Here is a 21,376-nt window from a genome sequence, read left to right as displayed (position 1 = left end):
GGTGCTGTGAGGCATCAGTGCTAACGACCATTCCACCGTGCAGTCTCCGCGGGATAACATTAGAATCCCGATAATAAGACAGTTCACTCTGAAAACAATTGATTGCATGAAATGCGTCAAGACGTGTCAACATGATGTTGCATTGTATAAATTTAAATCTTATCATTTAGGATTTCATTAGATGCTGTGTTTGTGACTATTAGCAGAGAAAATGTTTCATTTCCCGACCTATTACTTTAACAAGCATGTTCTTCTAAACTGAAGTGTACCTTTAGCATCAGCTGCACGGAGGGCTGACATTTACCAGAGTCTCCTAAAGTCATGGAAAATATTATTAATTGGTGAATTCATACAATTTCCATTTATTATACAGCCTCTGTGCAGTGCTAGCAATGAATTGTAATTTAATGTCAAATTCCTTTCTTAGGATTTGTTTGCAAGATCTTCCATTTGTTGTCTCTGAAATCTGTAGGCAGGGTCATATCCAGAGCGGAATAAGGGTGAGATTAGAATCACAATTTAGCATTTTTGTCTTTCTAGTACAACCAAGTATTCCAAGGTAAACCGTTTTGATGCAAAGTATCAAGTCTTTGAAGAAACAGCAGAAGAATCTGAGTATGTTCAAACTAATTATTTTAGTTGCCAGCAATGTATCTTTAATTTTTGTGATTATAAAATTGCTTTCAGTTATCGGTACACGTTCAATGAGTAACTTGAAAAGTTTCACCCCAGAATGCTATTCAGTAGCATTTCACCAGCCACAGAATATTACACAAGAAGACTTGAAGTCGAAGCAGGAGTCGGCCACCTGGTCCTCCAAGCCCGCCCCATCATCCAGTACAATCATGGCTGATGTATGCCGGACACAGCATAGCACTCTCAGCCAACTCCCCATAGCCCTCCATTCCTCAATCTATCAAATACTTATCCACCTCCTCTTTAAACACTTCTAATGATCTAGCTTCCATCACCCTTTGGGGCAGAGAATTCCAGAGGTACACCACCCTCCATGAGAAGAAATTTCTACTCACCTCAATTTTAAATGACTGGCCCTTTATCTTGTAGCTCTGTGACTCCCTATAGTTTATTGCTGTTCTGGCCTAGAACAACTTTGTGAGAACTATTTTTACCACTGCACTCATCCAGATGTTGCTATCGCAGCTTTGTTAAGGCGTTGCAGGACAGAAGAGGTGGGAACAGTGGTAAATTCCACAATCACCACCTCCTTTGTGACATCTTTGTTCCTATCAGGCCTTCAATGGGGAAGCTGGAACTTCTGCTTACATCTAATAGGTATTCCCAGTGAATGCCCCTGAGACACTGTCACCATTCCAAATCCTGCCTGGCCCAACCCCCAAACTACTGAAACTTACACCTCAGAGCCAACATGTGTAAAACTTTAACGTGAGCCATTTTTGTCTTTTTCAGCCATTTTAAAGGAATCGTAAAATTTATTTTGTGGGAGAACACTAATGCATTGCTGGTGGCTGCTGAGGTGAGCACTTATCCTGTTCTGTATAAGAGATGAACATTTTGCCATGAATCCTCATTTCCAGTAATCTTGTTATGATCCCGGCTGATGTTAATACTGGACAGATCAGATCCTGGACAGATCAGAAACCTGACTTTGATTGATCCTAACTTTGTTTGTGAAACCTTGGTGGAAAGTTACCCAAAACATTTGTAGGAATCTGCCGATGAACTTTTAACACAAAGAATAAAATGTTTATTGAACAAGGAGATATGAACTATAGTATATCAGATATAAAGGTTAAAAAACTCTCAATAAGTTTATATATTAGTATCATAAGTAGGCTTACATCAATGTTGCAATGAAGTTACAATGAAAATCCCCTTGTCGCTACTCTCTGGTGCTGGTTCGGGTACACTGAGGGAGAATTTAGCATGGCCAATGCACCTAACCAGCACGTCTTTCGGACTGTAGGAGGAAACCGGAGCACCCGGAGGAAACCCACGCAGACACAGAGAGAACATGCAGACTCTGCATAGACAGTGACCCAAGCTGAGAGTTGAACCGGGTCCCTGGTGCTATGAGGAAACAATGCTAAACACTGTGCCACCCACCGTTCCATCATCCCTATATCAAAGAAAAGCCAGGCACTGTGCCTTAATGACTATTGTCTCTATGGCTCTGACATCCATCATTATGAAATGCTTTGAAAGTCATGGCATGAATCAATTCCTGCCTCTTAGATTGCTTAGATCCACTACAGTTCGCCTATCACGGCAACAGATCCACAGCAGATGCCATCTCCCTGACCTTAAATCCAACCCTGGAACGTTTGGATAACAAAGACACCTATGTCAGACTCCTATTTATTGACTACAACTCAGTCTTCAACACTATTATGACTACAAAACTTATCTCCAAACTCTATGGCCCAGGCCTTGGCTCCTCACTCTGTGACTGGATCCTAGACTTCTTCAAGCCACAGACCGCAATCAGGAAGGATAGGCAATAACTCCCCGTCCATGATCATCCTCAACACCAGTGCCTCACAAAACTGCATCCTTACTCTACTCCTTATACACCTATAACCGCGTGGCCAAATTCCCCTCCAACTCAAGTTTCAAATTTGCTAGTGACACCACCATAGTGGGTCGAATTTCAAACAATGATGAGACAGAGTACAGGAAAGAGATAAAGAATCTGGTGAACTGGTGTGGCAACAATAATCTCTCCCTCAATGTCAACAAAACAAAGAAAATGGTCATCGACTTCAGGAAGTGTAGTGAAGGACATGCCCTGTCTACATCAACGGGACGAAGAGCTTCAAGTTTCTAGTTGTCCAGTTCACTAACAACCTGTCCTGATCCCTCCAGGCCGACACTATAGTTAAAAAAGCCCACCAATGGCTCTACTTTCTCAGGAATATAAGGAAATTTGGCATGTTCACTTCAATTCTCACCAACTTTTGCAGATGCCCCTTGGAACCATTCTTTCTGATTGTATCACAGCTTGATATGGCTCCTGTTCTGTCCAAGTTTTCAAGAAACTACAAAGGTTATGAACAAAGTCCAGTCCATCACACAAACCAGCCTCCTAACCACTGACTCTATCTACACTTTCCGCAGCCTTGGAAATGCAGGCAGCATAATCAAAGACCCCACACACACCAGACATTCTCTCTTCCACCTTCTTTCATCAGGGAAAAGATACAAAAGTCTGAGATCACATACCAACCGCCTCAAGAACAGTTTCTTCCCTGATGCTGTCAGACTTCTAAATGGACCTACCTTGCATTAAGTTTATCTTTCTCCACACCCTAGCTATGACTAACACTACATTTTGCACTCGTTTCCTTTTTCTATGAATGGTAAGCTTTGTCTGTGTAGTGTGCAAGGAATAATACTTTTCACTATGTACTAATACATGTGACAATAATAAATCAAATCAAAAACCCTGTGTCTGCCGCCCTTGTCCTTCTTGATGGAAGTGGTTGTGGGTTTGGAAGGTGCTTTCGAAGGATTTTTGGTGAATTGCTGCAGTGCATCTTCTAGATAGTTCACACTGCTGCTACTGAGCGTTGGTGGTGGAGGGAGTGGATGTTTGTAGATGTGGTGCCAATCAAGTGGGTTGCTTTGTTCTGGATGGTGTCAGGATTCTTCAGTGTTGTTGGAGCTAAATGGGCATTTCAGTTTCTAGCATGGCACGCAGGAAGCTTGTGTTCATTAAAGTCATTGGTGTATGCTGCCCGCAATATTAGAACAGCCAAAGCATATCAGGCAATGTGCATATGCATAATCATAGAATCCTTAGAGTGCAGAGGGAGGTCGTTCGGCCCATTGAGCCTGCAACAACAATCCCACCCAGGCCCTATCCCTGTAACCCCATGCATTTACCCTGCCAATCCCCCTGATGTTAAGAGGCAACTTAAGATGGCCAAACCACCTATGCCACACATCTTTGGATTGTTGGAGCAAACCAGAGCACCCGGAGGAAACCCATACAGACACGGGAACAACGTGCAGACTCCATGCAGAAAGCGACCCAAGACCGGAGTTGAACCCGGGTCCCTGGCACTGTGAAGCAGCAGTGTTAACCACCGTGCTGGCCTTGGTGTCTGTCGCCGGTTAGCATGGATTCAGGAAAATCTTGTCCATATGCAACCTAACTAGTTTTCTAATGGAAATATAGGTGCAGTAGTGCTGTCCCAGGTTCAATGTTAAAACCACAGGCTATTGCCAGGGACCATGGGTGTCCTTTAGAGTGCAATATACATGCAGAATAGATGAAGGAGATGGGACATGGTCTTCAGTAAGCACCCCACGCACCCCGGACATTCTCTCCTCCACCTTCTTCTGTCGTGAAAAAGATACAAAAGTCTGAGGTCACATACCAACCGACTCAAGAACAGTTTCTTCCCTACTGCTGTCTGACATTTGACTGGACTTACCTTACATTAAGTTGATCCTTCTCTACACCTTAGCTATGACTGTAACACTACATTCTGCAGTCTCTTGTTTCCTTCTCTATGAATGGTATGCTTTGCAAGAAACAATACTTTTCACTGTATGTTAATACATGTGATAATAATAAATCAAATCAAAATCAAATCAAACCAGGAGGGTAGATCATATATGCTTTGTTGAAGAGGCAGGCTTGATCTTTGAAATACCTTTTCAGCCCTCGTTTTGTAATTACGGTGACTTTATTCGGGTTGCCAAGTGTAATTAAAGGTTTCATCACAGGAGTTGCCCCCACATTCCAGCCATTATTCAACCATTCATCCTTGTGATTCACTGTCTCTCTGCGCCAAATTAGAAAACAAACAACTTATGACCCAGTTGAATGATAATTGACTGTCAACCAACCAGCCTTTTTGTTAACCTATTTTCAATATTTTTATATCTGGTAGAACCAAAGAAAATGACAATAAAAAAGCATTTTTTAAAATCTCCCCATGATTTTATTCATAGAATCCCTACAGGGCAGAGGAGGCCATTCGGCCCATTGAGGCTGCACCAACAACAATCTCACTCAGGCCCTATTTCCCATAACCCCACATATTTACCCCTGACACTAAGGGGCTGACGTATCACCTTACCTGCAGTGTTGGAGGAAACCGAAGCATCTGGAGGAAATCCTCGCAGACACAGGGAGAATGTGTAGACTCCGTACAGACAGTGACCCGAGGTCGGAATCAAACCCAGATCCCTGGCCTAGGTCTGTGGCACTGTGAGGCAGCAGTGCTAACCACTGTGCCACCGTGCCACAGCAGCGTCCTGGAGATTGATATTCAATTCTTTGAGGCTCCAGGCCAATCCTAGAGGGTTGGCAAGCTTCTGGATAAAGGATTTATTTTTACGTATATGTCCTGTGACTGTTCCGCTTTCACCATGATAGCTGTGTAACACTCAACAGTTTTGTATGTATCATTCCTCCTGTTTCTGTGGACTGAAAAAACAGTCTAAAGACAGTGTGCCATTTCTTAACCTGCCTTAGGAATATTACAAAAAGAAAGAACGACACCCAATCTACAGACCTGAATACCTGAAGGACAATTTTGAACAGTGTGCAGATGAGTTGATTCAGAAGATGCTGATGTATCGAGCTCAGTGTAATGTATATTCCAATAACTGTCTGCAAGGTAATGGAAATTTCATATTAAAACTTCATCAACATCATTCAACAAAGTATGCAAGTAATTACTTAGCCAGTGGTGCTGTACACTATGGGCATTATTTTTGAAGCACATTTTGATTTCTATACACCTGTGCGTGATTTTAGTTTTCATAGCTTGTGTTGGTTCATTTTCAGAGAGAAAAGCAGCGAGGTAAAGAAAACCCTTTGTATACTTCACAGAAATGGTGGAAAATCTGAGTCGGTCTGACAGCCTCTGTAGAAAGAGGATTCTGGGGAGAGTTACAGAATAAAGAGATCTAGGGATACATGTTTATAGCTCCTTGAAAGTGGAATCACAGGTAGATAGACTGGTGAAGAAGGCATTCAGCATTTGGTCAGAACATTGAATATAGGAGTTGGGACGTCTTGTTGAAGTTGTACAAGACATTGGTAAGGCCATACTTGGAATACTGCGCAGTTCTTCACCCTATTACATAAAGGATATTATTAAACTAGAAGAAGTGCAGAAAAGATTTACTAGGATGCTACTGGGACTTGATGGTTTGAGCTATAAAGGAGAGGCTGGATAGACTGGGACTTTTTCCTCTGGAATGTAGAAGGCTGAGAGGTGATCTTATAGTGATCTATAAAATAATGAGGGGCACAGATCAGCTAGATAGTCAATCTCTTTTCCTAAAAGTAGGGGAGTCTAAAACTAGAGGGCCTAGGTTTAAGGTGAGAGGGGAGAGATACAAAAGTGTCCAGGAGGGGCAATTTTTTTCACACAGGGTATGGTGAGTGTCTGGAACAAGCTGTCAGAGATAGTAGTAGAGGCAGGTACAATTTTGTCTTTCAAAAAGCGGTTAGACAGTTACATGGATAAGATGGGTATAGGGGGATATGGGTCAAATGCGGGCAATGGTGATTAGCTTAGGTGTTTAAAAAAAAGGGCGGCATGGACAAGTTGGGCTGAAAGGCCTTGTTTCCATGCTGCAAACCTCTATGACTCTATGAGAACAGCATGCTGACAAAGGGTCATCCAGACTCAGAACATTGGCTCTCTTCTCTCCACGGATGCCATCAGACCTGCTGAGATTTTCCAGCATTTTCTGTCTTTGTTTCAGATCCTAGCATCCGCAGTATTTTGACTTCATCCCTTGGTTTTCTTTTTTTCTCCCCCTCCTTCATGTCCTGAGGGCATTCTTTCTTGTTGGGTTACAGTTTGATGGGCATCGACTCCACTGTGGGCACTTCTCAGTTCGGAGCCTAAGACAGTGTGTGTCAAGGAGCTATTTGATACTGGAGGTTGATCAGAGAAGAATATTAGTCTGCTCTCAATCAATGCTGACAACTATGTGCTGAAAACCTCAGACCTCGCCCCCATCTAGAATTCTCCAGTGCCGCTGCAGTGAACAGAGTTTTGGCTGAGCGCCAAATTCCTCATTCTCGCTGCCAGCGGAGCGGGAATGGATGAAATTGAAATTGAACGTAAGAACTAAGAGCAAGAGTAGGCCATCTGATCCCTCAAGCCTGCTCCGCCATTCAGTAAGGTCATGGCTGATCTTTACGTGGACTCAGCTCCACTTACCTGCCTGCTCAGCATAATTCTTAATTCCTTTACTGTTCAAAAATGTATCTATCCTTGTCTTAAAAACATTTAATTCAACTGCTTCACTGAGCAGGGAATTCCATAGATTCATAGTCCTTTGGGTGGAGAAGATCCTCCTCAACTCAGACCTAGCTCTGCTTCCCCTTATTTTAAGGCCATGTCCCTTAGTTTCACCTGCTTCTATCCTAACTATTCCTTTCATAATTTTATGTTTCTATAAGATTTCCCCTCATTCTTCTGAATTCCAGTGAGTATAGCCCCAGTCTACTCAGTCTCTCCTCAGAAGCCAACCCTCTCAACTCTGGAATCAACCTTGTGAATCTCCTTTGCACCCCCTCCAGTTCCAGTATATCCTTTCTCAAGCAAGGAGACCCAGACTTACTTGTTCCTTACTCCTGCCCATTCTCCAGCAGGTGGAAGGAACAAGAATTCTAACTGATTGTTACTTGCCCTACCCCAGGAATAGCAAGGCCCTCAGCCTCACCTTGGCTGAGGTCAGTAACTCAGCATAGACTGTCAGTGGTACTGAAATGTCAGGAAAAGCTTTATGATGAAATTTCAGAAATATTATGTAATATTGCAAAACTATAAAGAAAATGACCTCTGTTAAGCTTCCCTGTTTTCCCATCCTCTCCTGGATCTCTATCACCCTCACATTAATTTTACTTTCTAAATATCAAACTTAACATGCTCATTCAATGATTTTTCTTTAAAGGTTTGGAAATATATTCCCTTCTCAGTTTGTTGCCCCGCCGTTCATCTCGAAGGGCAGAGCAAATTTCAAGACAGTTTTCCTGATTCCCAAAGACAATTTTATCAAAGTTTTAAATGCAACAAGGTTGAAACCTAGGAATCTGAAATTTTAAAAAATGCCTGTAAAAAAAAAATTCAAAAAATCTGAATCCTTCTAGACTTGAATCTGCGGCCCAGGGTGTATAATTTGTGATAAGTTTAAGTCACAGGTAGATAGATTTCTGATCAATAAGGGAATTAAGGGTTATGGGGAGCAGGCGGGTAAGTGGAACTGAACCACTATCAGATCAGCCATGATCTTATTGAATGGCGGGGCAGGCTTGAGGGGCTAGATGGCCTACTCCTGCTCCTATTTCTTATGTTCTTATTAATCTGACAGTTTTTTTGGATTCAATTCCATCCTTTCAAATTTTGATAACCACAATAAGGTTTCCTCTTTCACTACAACAGGCCATAGGAACATAGCAAATAGGAGCAGGGGTAGGCCATTCAGCCCTTCAAACCTGCTCCAACATTCATTATGACCATGGCTGATCATCCAACTCAATAGCCTGATCCCACCTCCCTCCCACATGCTTTGATCCCCTTCGCTCCAAGAGCTATATCTAATTCCTTCTTGCAAACCTTCACTGTTTTGGCCTCAGCTGCTCTGTGTAATAGTGAATTTCACCACGACAACCTTTCCTCTAGTCTCTATAAAGAATTACTATTCTTTCAGAGTTCAGAGAACAGTTGAAGGCGTTCGAGAAGTTGGCCTCCTTTATACCTCCTTTCCTAATCAACAATGTTCTCAAGAAGCAAATGGAGTTTATCACAAAGACCTTGGCAGAAAAATGTTCCACGTATTGGGAGAAACTAAAGCAATTGGAGAAAACTAAGGTAAAAGAACAAAACAAAAAAGAATTTGAATTTGTAAAAAAAAAATATAGCAATGCTTTTTGCTTCTTTCTTGTTGCTGATGCTTGAAGGTGTTTTTCTCCCATAGTCCTCAGTCTGGGTGTTTCTGGAGGACTGTTGTCACCCCAATCCTAGCCTCCAAATCATTCACACCCTCTTATGATAGAGTGGCATTCCAGTGCAGTTCCTGAGGGAGAGCTGCACTGTCAGAGATGCTGTCTTTTGTATGAGACATTAAAGCAAGGCTGCCTTCTTGGGTGAACATAAAAAGAAATCTCCTGGCACAATTTTGAAGAAGGCTGTTGTTTGCACAATCAAGAAAGGTTGATCCTTAACCCTCAACTCTCCAAGGTGCCCAATGTAGGACGCTCCCAAGAGGCTGAATCAGTGTGGTGATGATGAGATGCGATTTGGATCTTTTGTCATGGCCTTTGGACTTTGGTAAATTGGTCTTTCATGGATACTGTAATTAAAACCATCGCTGAAACTTTTCAGCCTTGCCACAGTGGGTTTTACCACAGTGGATGTGATGATCCATTCAAATCCCCAATGACTTGGTGGGACCAGAAGATTCTGTCAGTGGGAGGAAACAGAAAGTCCCACTCCTTTAGTGTCTCATTTCACTTATCTTGCTGAGCTCACAAAACAGTCATATTGAATAAACTAGAATGTATTACAGGTGGGATAAGAAACATTGACCTATGTGCATTAAAGAGTACTTATTTTCCTCTTGTTCTACTTCTTTTCATTAGACTGAAAACAAACGCAAGTTGCGCTCAGCTTTGGGTCATCCTGATAACTTAAAGGCACTGGAAAGTCTTTGCAGGGAGGAGGAAGAAAGGCAGGATACAGAGATTGCAGAGATTTATAGGAATGCAGAGGACCAGAAGGCAAGAAAACAATGAAAACTTTCCTAACATCTAGTAACTCATTTTTACCAATTTTAGCCAATATCCACTAATAAGCTACACACATTAGTATTCGGCTGTCGGATTCAATGTGGGCATAAATTTAAGGCTAATTTTATGGTGAAAAATTTTGGACTTTTACATTGGAATGCTAGAATTCCTACAGTACAGAAGGAGGCCCATCGAGCCGGCACCATCAATGATTCCATCCAGGCACTACCTCTGTAACCCAATATATTGACCCTGGCACTAATGGACAATTTAGCATGGCCAATCCATCTAACCCACACATCTTTCGAGTGTGGGAGGAAACCGGAGCATCTGCAGAAATCCCACGTGCAAAGTCCACACAGACAGTGACCCAAGCCGGGAATCGAACCCAGGTCATTGGCCCTGTGAGGCAGCAGCGCTAACCACTGTGTCATTGTGCCACCGTGCTGCCTTAATTTCAATTTGGCTGTTTGGACCCACTTGTGCGTGTTGAGGTTGCTGGTCCTTTCAAGGGGCTGCCTACTTTCTGTTGCAAGGCTGTGGCAAGGTCCATCTTGGTTGTCATCTGCCTTTGGTGATCACACTCATTCTCGGCGACTCCCATCCACCTCCTAGTAAGACTCGACACCAATAACGCCAATAATTAGGCAATAAGCTTATTGATAGCTTAATTGGGGCAAGTACATTTGAAGGTTGCATGGGGTCAATTATCTGAACATTGGGTTCCTGAATACAGATCAACCATAAAGCCCTGGGTGTCAGCTGTAGGGGCAGTTGTGATGTTATGATTGGCCTTAGTTCAAGGCGAAGCAGGAGGGATAAAGATCAGCCAAACTTCTCACTCCTGACCACTGACTGTGCTGGATGTTATGCGAATGTGGACATCAATTGTGGATAAATTTGATTTGCTGTTCACTGATGTAGTTGCCACAAGGTGACTGTGGGTAAGTTCACAGAGGGCCACTGACACTCAAGAAACCTTTTCTCTTTAAGAACCAGAAGGTTAAGGTGAAAACTTGGTTATAAAGAGATGTTTTCCAATATATTCAATAGAATGAAAGGGAGGTAGCAAGATGTTGGGATTATGGGAAGTGAGTTCCTAAAAGCAGGTACACAATGGTTGAAAAAGCAGTGATAATTAATTGATAATATGAAAATTCTAGAGAAATGAGTGGAGGATAAACACACCAAGCCATTTGACATGTATCCAAAACAGCTAGTTAATCAGTGAGGAGATTGATCCCCACTCCAGAAATCATCAGTGGCTATTTTGATCTGATTGAAACTGGCCTCATAGAATCCTATAGTTTGTAAGGAGCCATTCGACCCATCGAGTCTGCACCAACCCACAATCCCACCCATGCCCTATCTCCATAACCCCATGCATTTGGCCTAACTAGACCCTCTGACAATAAGGGACAGTTTAGCATGGCCTATCCATCTAACAGGCACATCTTTGGAGAGGAGAAGGAAACTGGAGCACCCAGAGGAAACCCATGCAGTCACCCGAGCCGGTAATCGAACCTGGGTCCCTGGCGCTGAGAGGCAGCAGTGATAACCACAATGCCACTGAGCCGCCCAAAAACACATTAACAGAAACTGGCATGCAAACATCACAGCGAAGCTTAAACACAGACCCTGACCAAATCCCACTGCCTGAGACAAAACCAGTGTACAGATAGATAAAAGCAAAATACTGCGGATGCTGGAATCTGAAGCAAGAACAGAAAATGCTGGAAAATCTCAGAGCTCAAAGGGTCATCCAGACTTGAGACGTTGGCTCTATTCTCTCCCCACAGATGCTGTCAGATCAGCTGAGATTTTCCAGTGTACAGGTAGGCCCAAGGGGAAAAGGAAGCTGAGCAGAAGGAGGACGTGGACAAAAGGGAAGGAGTACAGAGAAAAAGGGAAGCAAAACAAAGGAGAATAACAAAGAAGAGGGAGGATGGAGGAGAGTGAAGCAGAGGCGGGGAACCCATCCGCAATATTTCTTTCAAGTCAGGAATCGCACTGTGATAGAGGATGAGTCGATGATGAGCGAAATTCAGTCCTGGAAACACACTTTGGGATCCAATGTGTGTGTGTCAGAACCCAGGCTCAGGACGGAAGAATATAAGGACGTACAGATCTGCACTTAGGCTGGAAAGCTGAAGCCACAATCAGGTCAGCTAATGATATTATTAAATGGCAGGACTTATGGAGCCAAACAATCACATTTATATGTTTGTATCTTTACCCCAGTGATGCTGAAGCTAATTGCAACAGCACATCACCCCTCACTCCCACATAAATTTGAGGCTTTTGCTACATGTTACCGAAGGAATGAGCATCTCTGCACGATCTCAATAGAAACACAAGGTCATTCCATGCCAACCCCATAAACACGTTCAAGTGGGAGCTCCTCTTTGCTTTGGTGAATCAGCAGCCTGTTCGCATTAACCCAGGACAAGTTTATTCCCCATTATATCCACAGTGTCACAGATTGTACAGTATTTTCAAAGTAGTAAAAATCTACTCTGCTCAGAGAACAACTTACCTTATTGCCTCATGAGTGAGCTGCTCAAGTTCTGGGTTCTATTCCCACTTTGTTGAGTATTTCACTATCCAGTGTCTTGTGTCTCTGTTAAAATTTGCGTTTTGGTCTCAACTGTAAATGCTTTTAACATGATTGTTTGATATCTTCACAGAAGTGTATGTTCGAATATGCTGAGGACTTTGTGGTTGCACTCTCTTCCCTCTCTGAACAGCTCCTCTTGGAATTTGACAACTTCCTCACTGCTGACGATGTCCAAACCCCCTGTAAGTTGATGATATATCTGTGCATCCATTTTTATTTAACCTAAGTAGTTTCAAGAGTCACAGAGAAAGGATATCCTTTTAGCTGGGATATATTGAGAATGCTCCACAAGCACCTCACTATTGACACTTAAATGACAAGTGCTGAATGTCTAAGTTGTTTTATTTGATTTAAATAAGTTTATTTATTTATTAGTCACAAGGTCTATGAAATAATGAGGGACACAGATCAGCTAAATAGTCAATATCTTTTCCCAAAGATAGGGGAATCTAAAACTAGGGGCCATAGGTTTAAGGTGAGAGGAGAGATACAAAAGGATCCAGAGGGGCAATTTTTTCACACATGAGGGTGATGACTGTCTGGAACAAGCTGCCGGAGGTAGTAGTAGTGGCAGGTACAATTCTGTCTTTTAAGAAGCATTTAGATAGTTACTTGGGTAAGATGGGTATAGAGGATGTGGGCCAAATGCGGGCAATTGGGACTAGCTTAGGGATTTAAAAAAAAAGAGCAGCATGGACAAGGTGGGCCGAAAGAGCTTTTCCATGCTGTAAACCTCTATGACTCTAAGTAAGGCAATGAAGTTACCATGAAATTCCCCTAGTTGCCACCTGATGAACGAGCGATGCTCCGAAAGCTTGTGCTACCAAATAAACTTGTTGGACTTTAACCTGTGTTGTGAGACTACTTATTGTGCCTTGAATATGTGTTTAAGTTCTGAAGTGAGGTTTAAACCCACAGCTCACTGATTTGAAAGCAAGAGCACTATTATCAGCTGAGCCAATCCGATAGTAAGCATTTAACCCACTCTCAATTTTCTCACTTGCTGCAAAATCAAAATTGCACTGGATCACTCAGGTAAAAATTCATGTTGGGCACTAGATCTGGGCATGTGCCTTTGTATTAACTGCCCGTTAACCCCTTGCCCCACCACTTGGTACTCAATTCCTATAATAACTTGAGGAGTCAGCTGTAAAGGAACAGTACTTCATTGCACAAAACAAACTAAAGCAAAACCACAAGCCTGTGGTGAACACAAACAGGTCCCAACCAGGACAATACAATAATGGACCCACTCAGGGTCCTGCTTTATATAAAGCTCGGTACACGAGCTCTACCAAGTTTGCTAATTACTAATCCCAAGGGAGCTCGTATTCAACAGACAGAAATTTTCCAACCCACCCGCCATGGGGATCATAATTGTCAGGATGCAGACCATGCAAAGGTTCATTGATCTCGAGCAGGATTTTCCAGCCTAGGGTTGAGTGCGACTGGAAAATCCCATCCCAGTGAGTCCTATAGGGAAGTTACTCAGTGTTTCCCATGCAAGCCCTGGGATTATCATAATCCCATTGAAATAAGTCAAGTTGAATATTGAGCCTGGGAGTATAAGAGGCAGCAAGTACATTACCATCCATTTTATGGGAGAATCCAGTATGAATTAATATTTCCCATTGTTCTACTGCAGGATTACAAGAATTTGAATCCAGCCAACAAATGTATGCAGAGATTTCACTCTCTTTTGGTAATTAAAATTGCAATTGTGTTGCTTGCAACTGCAATGAATCCAGCTCCTAACACACATGACCCAGAGTGGCATGGTGGCACAGTGGTTGGCACTGCTGCCTCACAGCACCAGGGACTTGGGTTTGATTTCCCAGCCTGGGTCACTCTGTGTGGAGTTTGCATATTCTCCCCGTGTCTGCGTGGGTTTCCTCTGGGTGCTCCAGTTTCCTCCCATAGTCCAAGGAGTGCAGGTTAGTTGGATTGATCTTGCTAAATTGCCCCTTGGTGTCAGGGGGACTAGCAGGGTAAATATGAGGGGTTATGGGCATAGGGCCTGGGTGGATTGTGGTTGGTGCAGACTCAATGGGCCGAATGGTCTCCTTCTGCACTGTAGGGATTCTGTGATAGAACCATTGAATAGTACCAGAAATATGGCTAAACAAAATGGCACAAGAAATCACAAGGTCTGCCTTTCGGTCTGAATATGGTCTCTGTCACCTTTGTATTTTATAGCAGTAGAAGCAGCAACCGAAACAACTCGACAGAAGCGAGCTGGAGCCCAAGTGCAAGAGACGGAGAGTAATTTCACAGTCGGTGGAATCAGGTAATCGCTTTGGGAAGGGTGAAATATAGCCAAATTGCTGTATGGTGGCCAGGTAGGACAGTCTGGAGTTTCCATGTACCGTCGTGGTTCCAAATGCCCAAAAATGTGGGCCGGAATGCTCTGACTTCGCTGTGGCTGGGATTCTGCAGACCCGCTGTTGTGAGTGGAGATTTGGCTGAGTGCCAAATTCTCTCTGGCAGTGATAGCGGGGAGTTGGGGGTGATGGGTTGGGTGGGGGGGGGGGGGGTGGGCATTGGTGTTAGGTGGTGTGTGAAGAGTGGCGAATGAGATCGGAGAATTCCAGCCATAGTCCCAAGTGTCTTAGGCAGGCTGAGGACGAGGACACCACAATGGTCTTATCATGGACAGGTACTTCCAGCAGGGATTGTGGTGTAGTGATCAGGTCAATTCCAGTCGTCACACTACCAGAAGGATGTGCAGGCTACGGAGAAGATACAGAAAAGATTTACCAGGATGTTGCCTGGTATGGAGGGCATTAGCTGTGAGGGAAGGTTGGAGAAACTTGGCTTGTTCTCACTGGAACGACAAAGGTTGAGGGGTGACTTGATAGAAGTCTACAAGATTATGAAGGGCATGGACAGAGTGATAGTCAGAAGCTTTTCCCCAGGTTGGAAGAGTCAATTATAGGGGGCATAGGTTTAAGGTGTAAGGGGCAAGATTTAAAGGAGATGTACCAGGCAGGTTTTTCACACCAAGCGTGGTGGGTGCTTGGAAATCGCTGCCGGAGGAGGTAGTGGAAGCAGATGTGATAGTGAGTCTTAAGGGATGTCTGGACAAGTACATTAATAGGGATGGGAATAGAGGGATATGATCCCCGGAAGGGTAGGGGGTTTTAGTTCAGTCAGGCAGCATGGTCTGTGCAGGCTTGGAGGGCCAAAGGGCCTGTTCCTGTGCTGTAATTTTCTTTGTTCCTTAATCCAGGAAACCGTAACTGTATCTGTCCTCATGTCTCATTTTTTGCAATGTTTTAGTATTAAAAGGCACTACATAAAGTTCAGTTGTTGTTGTAGATTGACTAACGGGGGCTGCCTGCCCCGTCCCTGCAACTGCTGGAACTACCTTCCCCGGCTTCAACACCTTTTTGCAATTTTTTTGCTTCTTTCGGAAATCAACACTTCTGTACCCCACATATCCCAGAGTACAACCTCACCAGCCTCACCATAAGCTTTGGCACAAGCCCCGACCATGTACATAGCCTCCAGCAGCCATGGTGTACACTGATCGAACTCAACCCCATCCTACTGAGCTCTGGGGCAGCACCCCAGAGTGAGGGCCTGGGGCTGGGGCTGGTGGGCACAGCGATAGCCATGACTTTCAGTGGAACACACTGCTATTTGACAGATTTCACTGGGCGGAATTTTCCCATAAGCTGTCGGAGTGTCAGGCTCTGACTGAAAACCAGTGTCCATCTCTCCAGATGCCTCACTGCCCAGATCTTCAGCTACTCTGACAGAAAAAAATCTGGGAGCGTGGTTCGTGCCATCTGTCTGGTGGGGCAGAGCCTGATAGAGCAGGCAAGTGCTCCCCCCTTCACTAGTGAATCTCCCTCACCTCCCCCCTTCATTCACTGGCAAGTCCCCCCCTTTCACTTGCATATCCACCCTTACCCTGTCACAGGCCCTTTCCTGTGCACAACATCTCACATAACAGGAACCCGACCTATGGGACGCTCCAGAGGGCCTTCCCTGGCACCGTACCTGGCAGTACCAATCTGTGCTGGGGGCAATGCCAACTTGTGCCCCAGTACTGGCCAGGCATGCCCCTCACCCCCTGGCGCCCTGTGGGAGGATTCCCTTGACCGAGTCCCATTCCTATGAAGCTGCTGTAAACCTCGCCAACATGATGTAAGGTTGGCGAGCTTGAATATTCAGTGAGGGGGGAATCATGTGACAGCGAAATGGGTTAATAATGTTAAAATGTATTCAAAAGAAAGGACAGGGACTTCATTACATCACTGGCAAGAAACAAAGACCAAAGAAAATTACTGCACAGGAACATGCCTTTCAGCCCACTAAGCCTGCACTGACCACGCTGCCTTGTCTGAATTAAAACCCCCCTTAACTTCCCGGGACCATACTCTCTATTCCCATCCTATTCATGTATTTGTCCAGGGTTCCTTTAAAAGAGATGGGGAAAATCGGGAAACAAGATCTCACCAGTGAGATAAGGACACCAAAACTGCACACAATACTCCAGGTGTGGCTTTGCCAGCACCCTGTACAGTTGCAGATTTGAGAGGCAACAACATGTTGAAGGACTTTGGAGAGGAAAGGGGAGGTTGGAGAGGCAGTGAGGAGGTGTGTGAGGACAAGGTGGTAACTTTACCCTGCAGGTCATCATGGAAGGTTGATGAGGAATTCTGGGTCATTGCATGGACTGTATTTTCCCGCTAACGGTGATGTAGAAGTGAGTATCACCAAGACCCTCACTCGCGTCCAGTATCCATTCTGCATTGGGTGAATTTTCATCCTGAGCTGTGCCAGAGTGAGATTGTTGTGCTGCTGATAAACAGTATCATCTGATTTTATTTTCATTATTTCCCTTTGAAGGGTTTGGCCAGGAATTCCAGCCAATGAATTTTCACGAATGCGTATGGAGAACATCGCCAAGGTAACTGCATCTACGTCAACCTTGCCTCGAGAGACTGCGACTGTGACAACTGCTAAGGCAGTGCTGGCTGACCTGGCTACAGTGGGAGCGAGAGACTCTGCTTACACGGTTAGTTTGTGCCTGAAACATTTGCTTAATTTGTAATGATCCACCCTCATATTTCCCTATAATTTGTGTCTTTAAAAAGGGGCAAGTGATTTTAACCCCCACTGACAGGGGAGTTGGCAGCTTCTCCCCGCTTGCTGCCTGGGCTGAATCTGTTGAGACCAGCGCAGGCAGCAGTTGCACCACTGCAGTTGGTGTCAGCCGTAGCTCACTGAGTAACGTGGTCACATCAGATATCTGGTTACAGGTCCACACCAGATACACATGCAGTAGTTGACACTCCAGCCTGGCACTGAGGGAGTGCTGCACTGTTAGAGGCGCTGCTTTTCGGGTGTGACATTAACCAAGACCCCACCTGCCATATCGGGAGCTGTGAAGATCCCAGGGCACCTTTCTGAAGGAGGACAATCTTTATCCCTCAACCAATGAGACTTACAAGATTATCTGTGTGTTAGCAGATCGCTGTTTCGTCATAGAATCCCTACAGTGCAGAATGAGGCCATTCGGCCCATGAAGTCTGCATCAACTCTCAAAGAGTATCTTACCCAGGCCTATCCCCACAACCCCACCTACTTACATTCTAATCTCCCCTAACCTACACATCTTTGGACGCTAAGGGGCAATTTAGCTTGGCCAGCCCACCTAACGTGCACATCTTGGGACACCAAGGGGCAATTTAGCATGGCCAATCCCCCTAACCTACACACTAGGGAGTGTGGGAGGAAATTGGAGTGCCTGGAAGAATTCTATACAAACATGGGGAGAATATACAAACTCCACACAGACAGTGACCCAAGGCCGGAATTGAACCTGGGTCTCTGGCGCTGTGAGGCAGCAGTGCTAACCACTGTGCCACCATGATGCCCCTACTTGCTGTGCACAAATTGCTTGGCACATTTCACATCTTAAAACAGTGACTGCACTCCAACAGCAGTTCACTAACTGCAAAGTGCTTTGAAGTGAGCTGGGATCCAACATAAACGCAAGTTCGTTCTTTCTTTCAATTGGATAGAAGGATAGAGAAATGAGGATAAAAAGATAGCTCAGACTTCTTCCCCTGATCTGGTGACTACTGAATCACTTGGATTGAGAAGACTAGGCTCAGCCACAGATCTCTCCACCCTCGAAAGTGCTGCTAACACTCTGTCTATCAGTGCAGACATGAAGAATGGACATTTGTGCAAGTAATCAGGAGGGTTACAAGTACTCACGGCCACAATCAGCACAGATTGGAGGTTTAATCTAAGACCTCCTTGGTCTGTAGGGTTCCTTGTTCTGATTCCTTTTCAGCACTTCTGAGCTGATCTGCTTGTTGATTTCTTTGGCACAAAATTCTGTGAGGACTACTGTGGATTTCTCCTTTATCTTCAAGATAGACAATTTTCCAGCTTGTGCTTCTTCACAAATTTCAAACTGACATGTGTCTTCTCACCCGCTTTCCATGCAGTCAATGATGATACTAATTCTTTACTCTGCTAAAAGCACAGGTCTGTTTAACTGTAATTTTTAACTGCAATTCCAGCAATCGCCCATATAAATTGAAGCCAGAGAACCTTCTTAAGCTCTATCCACCTTTATGACGCCTTATTACCGGAAGGACGTGGAGTCTCTGGAAAGGGTGCAGAGGAGGTTTACCAGGATGTTGCCTGGCATGGGGGGACTGGGTTACGAGGAGAGATTGAAGAGACTGGGGCTATTCTCCTTGGAAAGACGGAGATTGAGAGGGGACATGATAGAGGTATATAAGATACTGAAGGGAATAGATAGAGTTAATAGTGAGAGACTGCTCCCTAGACTGGGTACGAACACGAGAGGTCATCACTTAAGGGTGGGGGGGGGAGGTATAATTTGGAGGTAAGAGGAAGGTTCTTTACGCAGAGAGTTGTGGGGGTCTGGAATGCGCTACCGAGTAGGGTGGTGGAGGCAGGAACGTTGGACTCGTTTAAGATGCAGTTAGATAGGCACATGAGTGAAACAAGAATGGAGGGATATGGTAGGGGCTATTAAATAGGGTTAAACCTCGGGAGACACCGGAAGGGCAGGCTGTATGATTAATATTTTTTGTCTTTATTCCACAGGTGGAGGTCCACCTCGTGTCAAGCGAGGGGCATGCACACGGCGGGTCGTGCGTGGGCTGCTCTTGGAAGTCCAGGAGTGGCCTAGTACTTCATGTCGGTGTGTGTGCTTGATCCTGGACCGATAGACGGGCGCCACAACAGCTCAGTGACTAGCACTGCTAGCTGTGCAGATACATGGATTTGGGCCTGTGTCTGTGGGAGTTTGCGCATTCTCCCTGTGGTTGCGTGGGTTTCCTCCGGGCGCTCCGGTTTCCTCCCACACCCCAAAGATGTGCTCTTAGGCTAATCGGTTTCCACCAAATTGACACTATTTCTTCCCTGAATCTGACTGAGTAGGGTCCCATTCGTAGACATGCAGGGTAAAATAGGTGTAGGGTGATGCGGCGGCGCGGGCTCGTTGGGCCGAAGGGCCTGTTTCCCGTGCTGGGTTGTTCTTTGTTCTTTGTATAACTTGTTCTGGGCTGTCCTCAAACTGACCTTAAATTAATTATCCCTCATGTACAATTTCCTCATAATCTGATGAAGTAAATGGATTTTACAACCTTTCAGGGTCCACTAAATGCTTTTAAAATAATTTAGATTCAACTCCCAAACAAAAGTATCCCTCTGGGCTGCCATTGCCTGAAGAATTGCAGCTATCACATCTGCAGCTTTTATTTTCGTTCAGTAAGCCCCCCGCTGTTTTATAACTCTGTCTCTTCTATCCTGAGTCGATTGAATGAACATGGGCCACCTTTCGGATGTGCCATTTTGTAAATGTTCTGACAATCTGTAAAGCCCAACATTTTAATGACCTTATTTGATGGAATTATTGGATTTCTGCTTTCCACAGACATACAAGGAGTATTTTCTGAAAGAGATGTCACGGATAGAACGTGAGACAAACGGAGGACTAATTAATGCCCAGCACTGGCAACAAAGCTGGGGAGATTCTGTAGCAAATATAAAGAAGCTGTATGCCCCAGTCCAACCTTTTTGTATTATACCGGGTCTTGTGCTTGATGCTGATAACTATTAGTTGTAATTTTTGTTAAATTAATAAATAAATCTATATGTGTATTCATTTTTCTCTTTGATGTATTAACATTATCAATTATCCTTGGCATTACAATGTTGGTGCTGCACAATTCATCCAGTTTGTAGATGCAGGAATTATTGTTTACCTTATGAACTTTGGGCTCTGATTGTGGGGTTCTACCCCAGGTACACCGTATACACACATCTGACACACAAAGCCCATACAGTGGATCGCATTACATGATGCTAAGTAATGTTGGTAGTTTATAGCAGTCGGTAGCACTCAAAGAGCCCCTCCATGTGTCTTGTCCCTCCTCGCCGCGCTATAGTTAGGAAAGCCCATCGACATTTCTACTTTCTCAGAAGGCTAAGGAAATTCGGCATGTCCACTACGACTCTCACCAGCTTCTACAGATGCACCGTAGAAAACATCCTTCCCAGTAGCGTCACAGCTTGATACGGCTCCTGCTCTGTCCAAGGCCACAAGAAACTACAAAGGGTTGTGAATGCAGCGCAGTCCATCATGCAAATCACAGCCTCCCATTTATTGACTCCATCTGCACTTCCTGCTGCCTCAGGTAAGCAGCCAGCATAATCAAGGACCCCATGCATTCCGGGCATACTCTCTTCCATCTTTTTCCATTATGTAAAAGATACAACTGAACAGCTTCTTCCCTGTTGCCATCAGACTTTTGAATGGTCCTATCATATATTAAGCTGGTCTTTCTCTTCACCCTATTGGTAACTGCAACACCATATTCTGCCCCCTCCTTTCCTGCTCTCCTATGTTCTCTATGAACGGTATGTTTTGTCTGTACATGCACGCAAGAAACAGTACTTTTCATTGTACCCAGCACATGTGACAATAACAAATTGATTCAATGTGTGGATTTAAG

General features: G+C 44.4%; 1 protein-coding gene across 1 annotated transcript in view; it reads left to right on the top strand.

The window, feature by feature from the left end:
* The window catches only part of ccdc180 (coiled-coil domain containing 180), a 122,256-nt gene extending 101,775 nt beyond the window's left edge, over nucleotides 1-20,481 (top strand). The window contains exons 32-40 of the mRNA XM_080211780.1: nucleotides 541-615; nucleotides 1,429-1,495; nucleotides 5,468-5,612; nucleotides 8,668-8,828; nucleotides 9,599-9,736; nucleotides 12,433-12,544; nucleotides 14,559-14,649; nucleotides 17,220-17,388; nucleotides 20,296-20,481. Coding sequence (XP_080067906.1) covers nucleotides 541-615; nucleotides 1,429-1,495; nucleotides 5,468-5,612; nucleotides 8,668-8,828; nucleotides 9,599-9,736; nucleotides 12,433-12,544; nucleotides 14,559-14,649; nucleotides 17,220-17,388; nucleotides 20,296-20,481 — 1,144 coding nt within the window. The remainder of the gene's footprint in view (nucleotides 1-540; nucleotides 616-1,428; nucleotides 1,496-5,467; nucleotides 5,613-8,667; nucleotides 8,829-9,598; nucleotides 9,737-12,432; nucleotides 12,545-14,558; nucleotides 14,650-17,219; nucleotides 17,389-20,295) is intronic.
* The last annotated feature ends 895 nt before the right edge of the window (nucleotides 20,482-21,376 follow it).

The sequence above is a fragment of the Carcharhinus amblyrhynchos genome, chromosome 25 (assembly GCF_965287045.1).
Source record: "Carcharhinus amblyrhynchos chromosome 25, sCarAmb.v2.hapA, whole genome shotgun sequence".
Lineage (NCBI taxonomy): Eukaryota > Metazoa > Chordata > Chondrichthyes > Carcharhiniformes > Carcharhinidae > Carcharhinus > Carcharhinus amblyrhynchos.
This window is presented reverse-complemented; position numbering and strand designations above follow the sequence as displayed.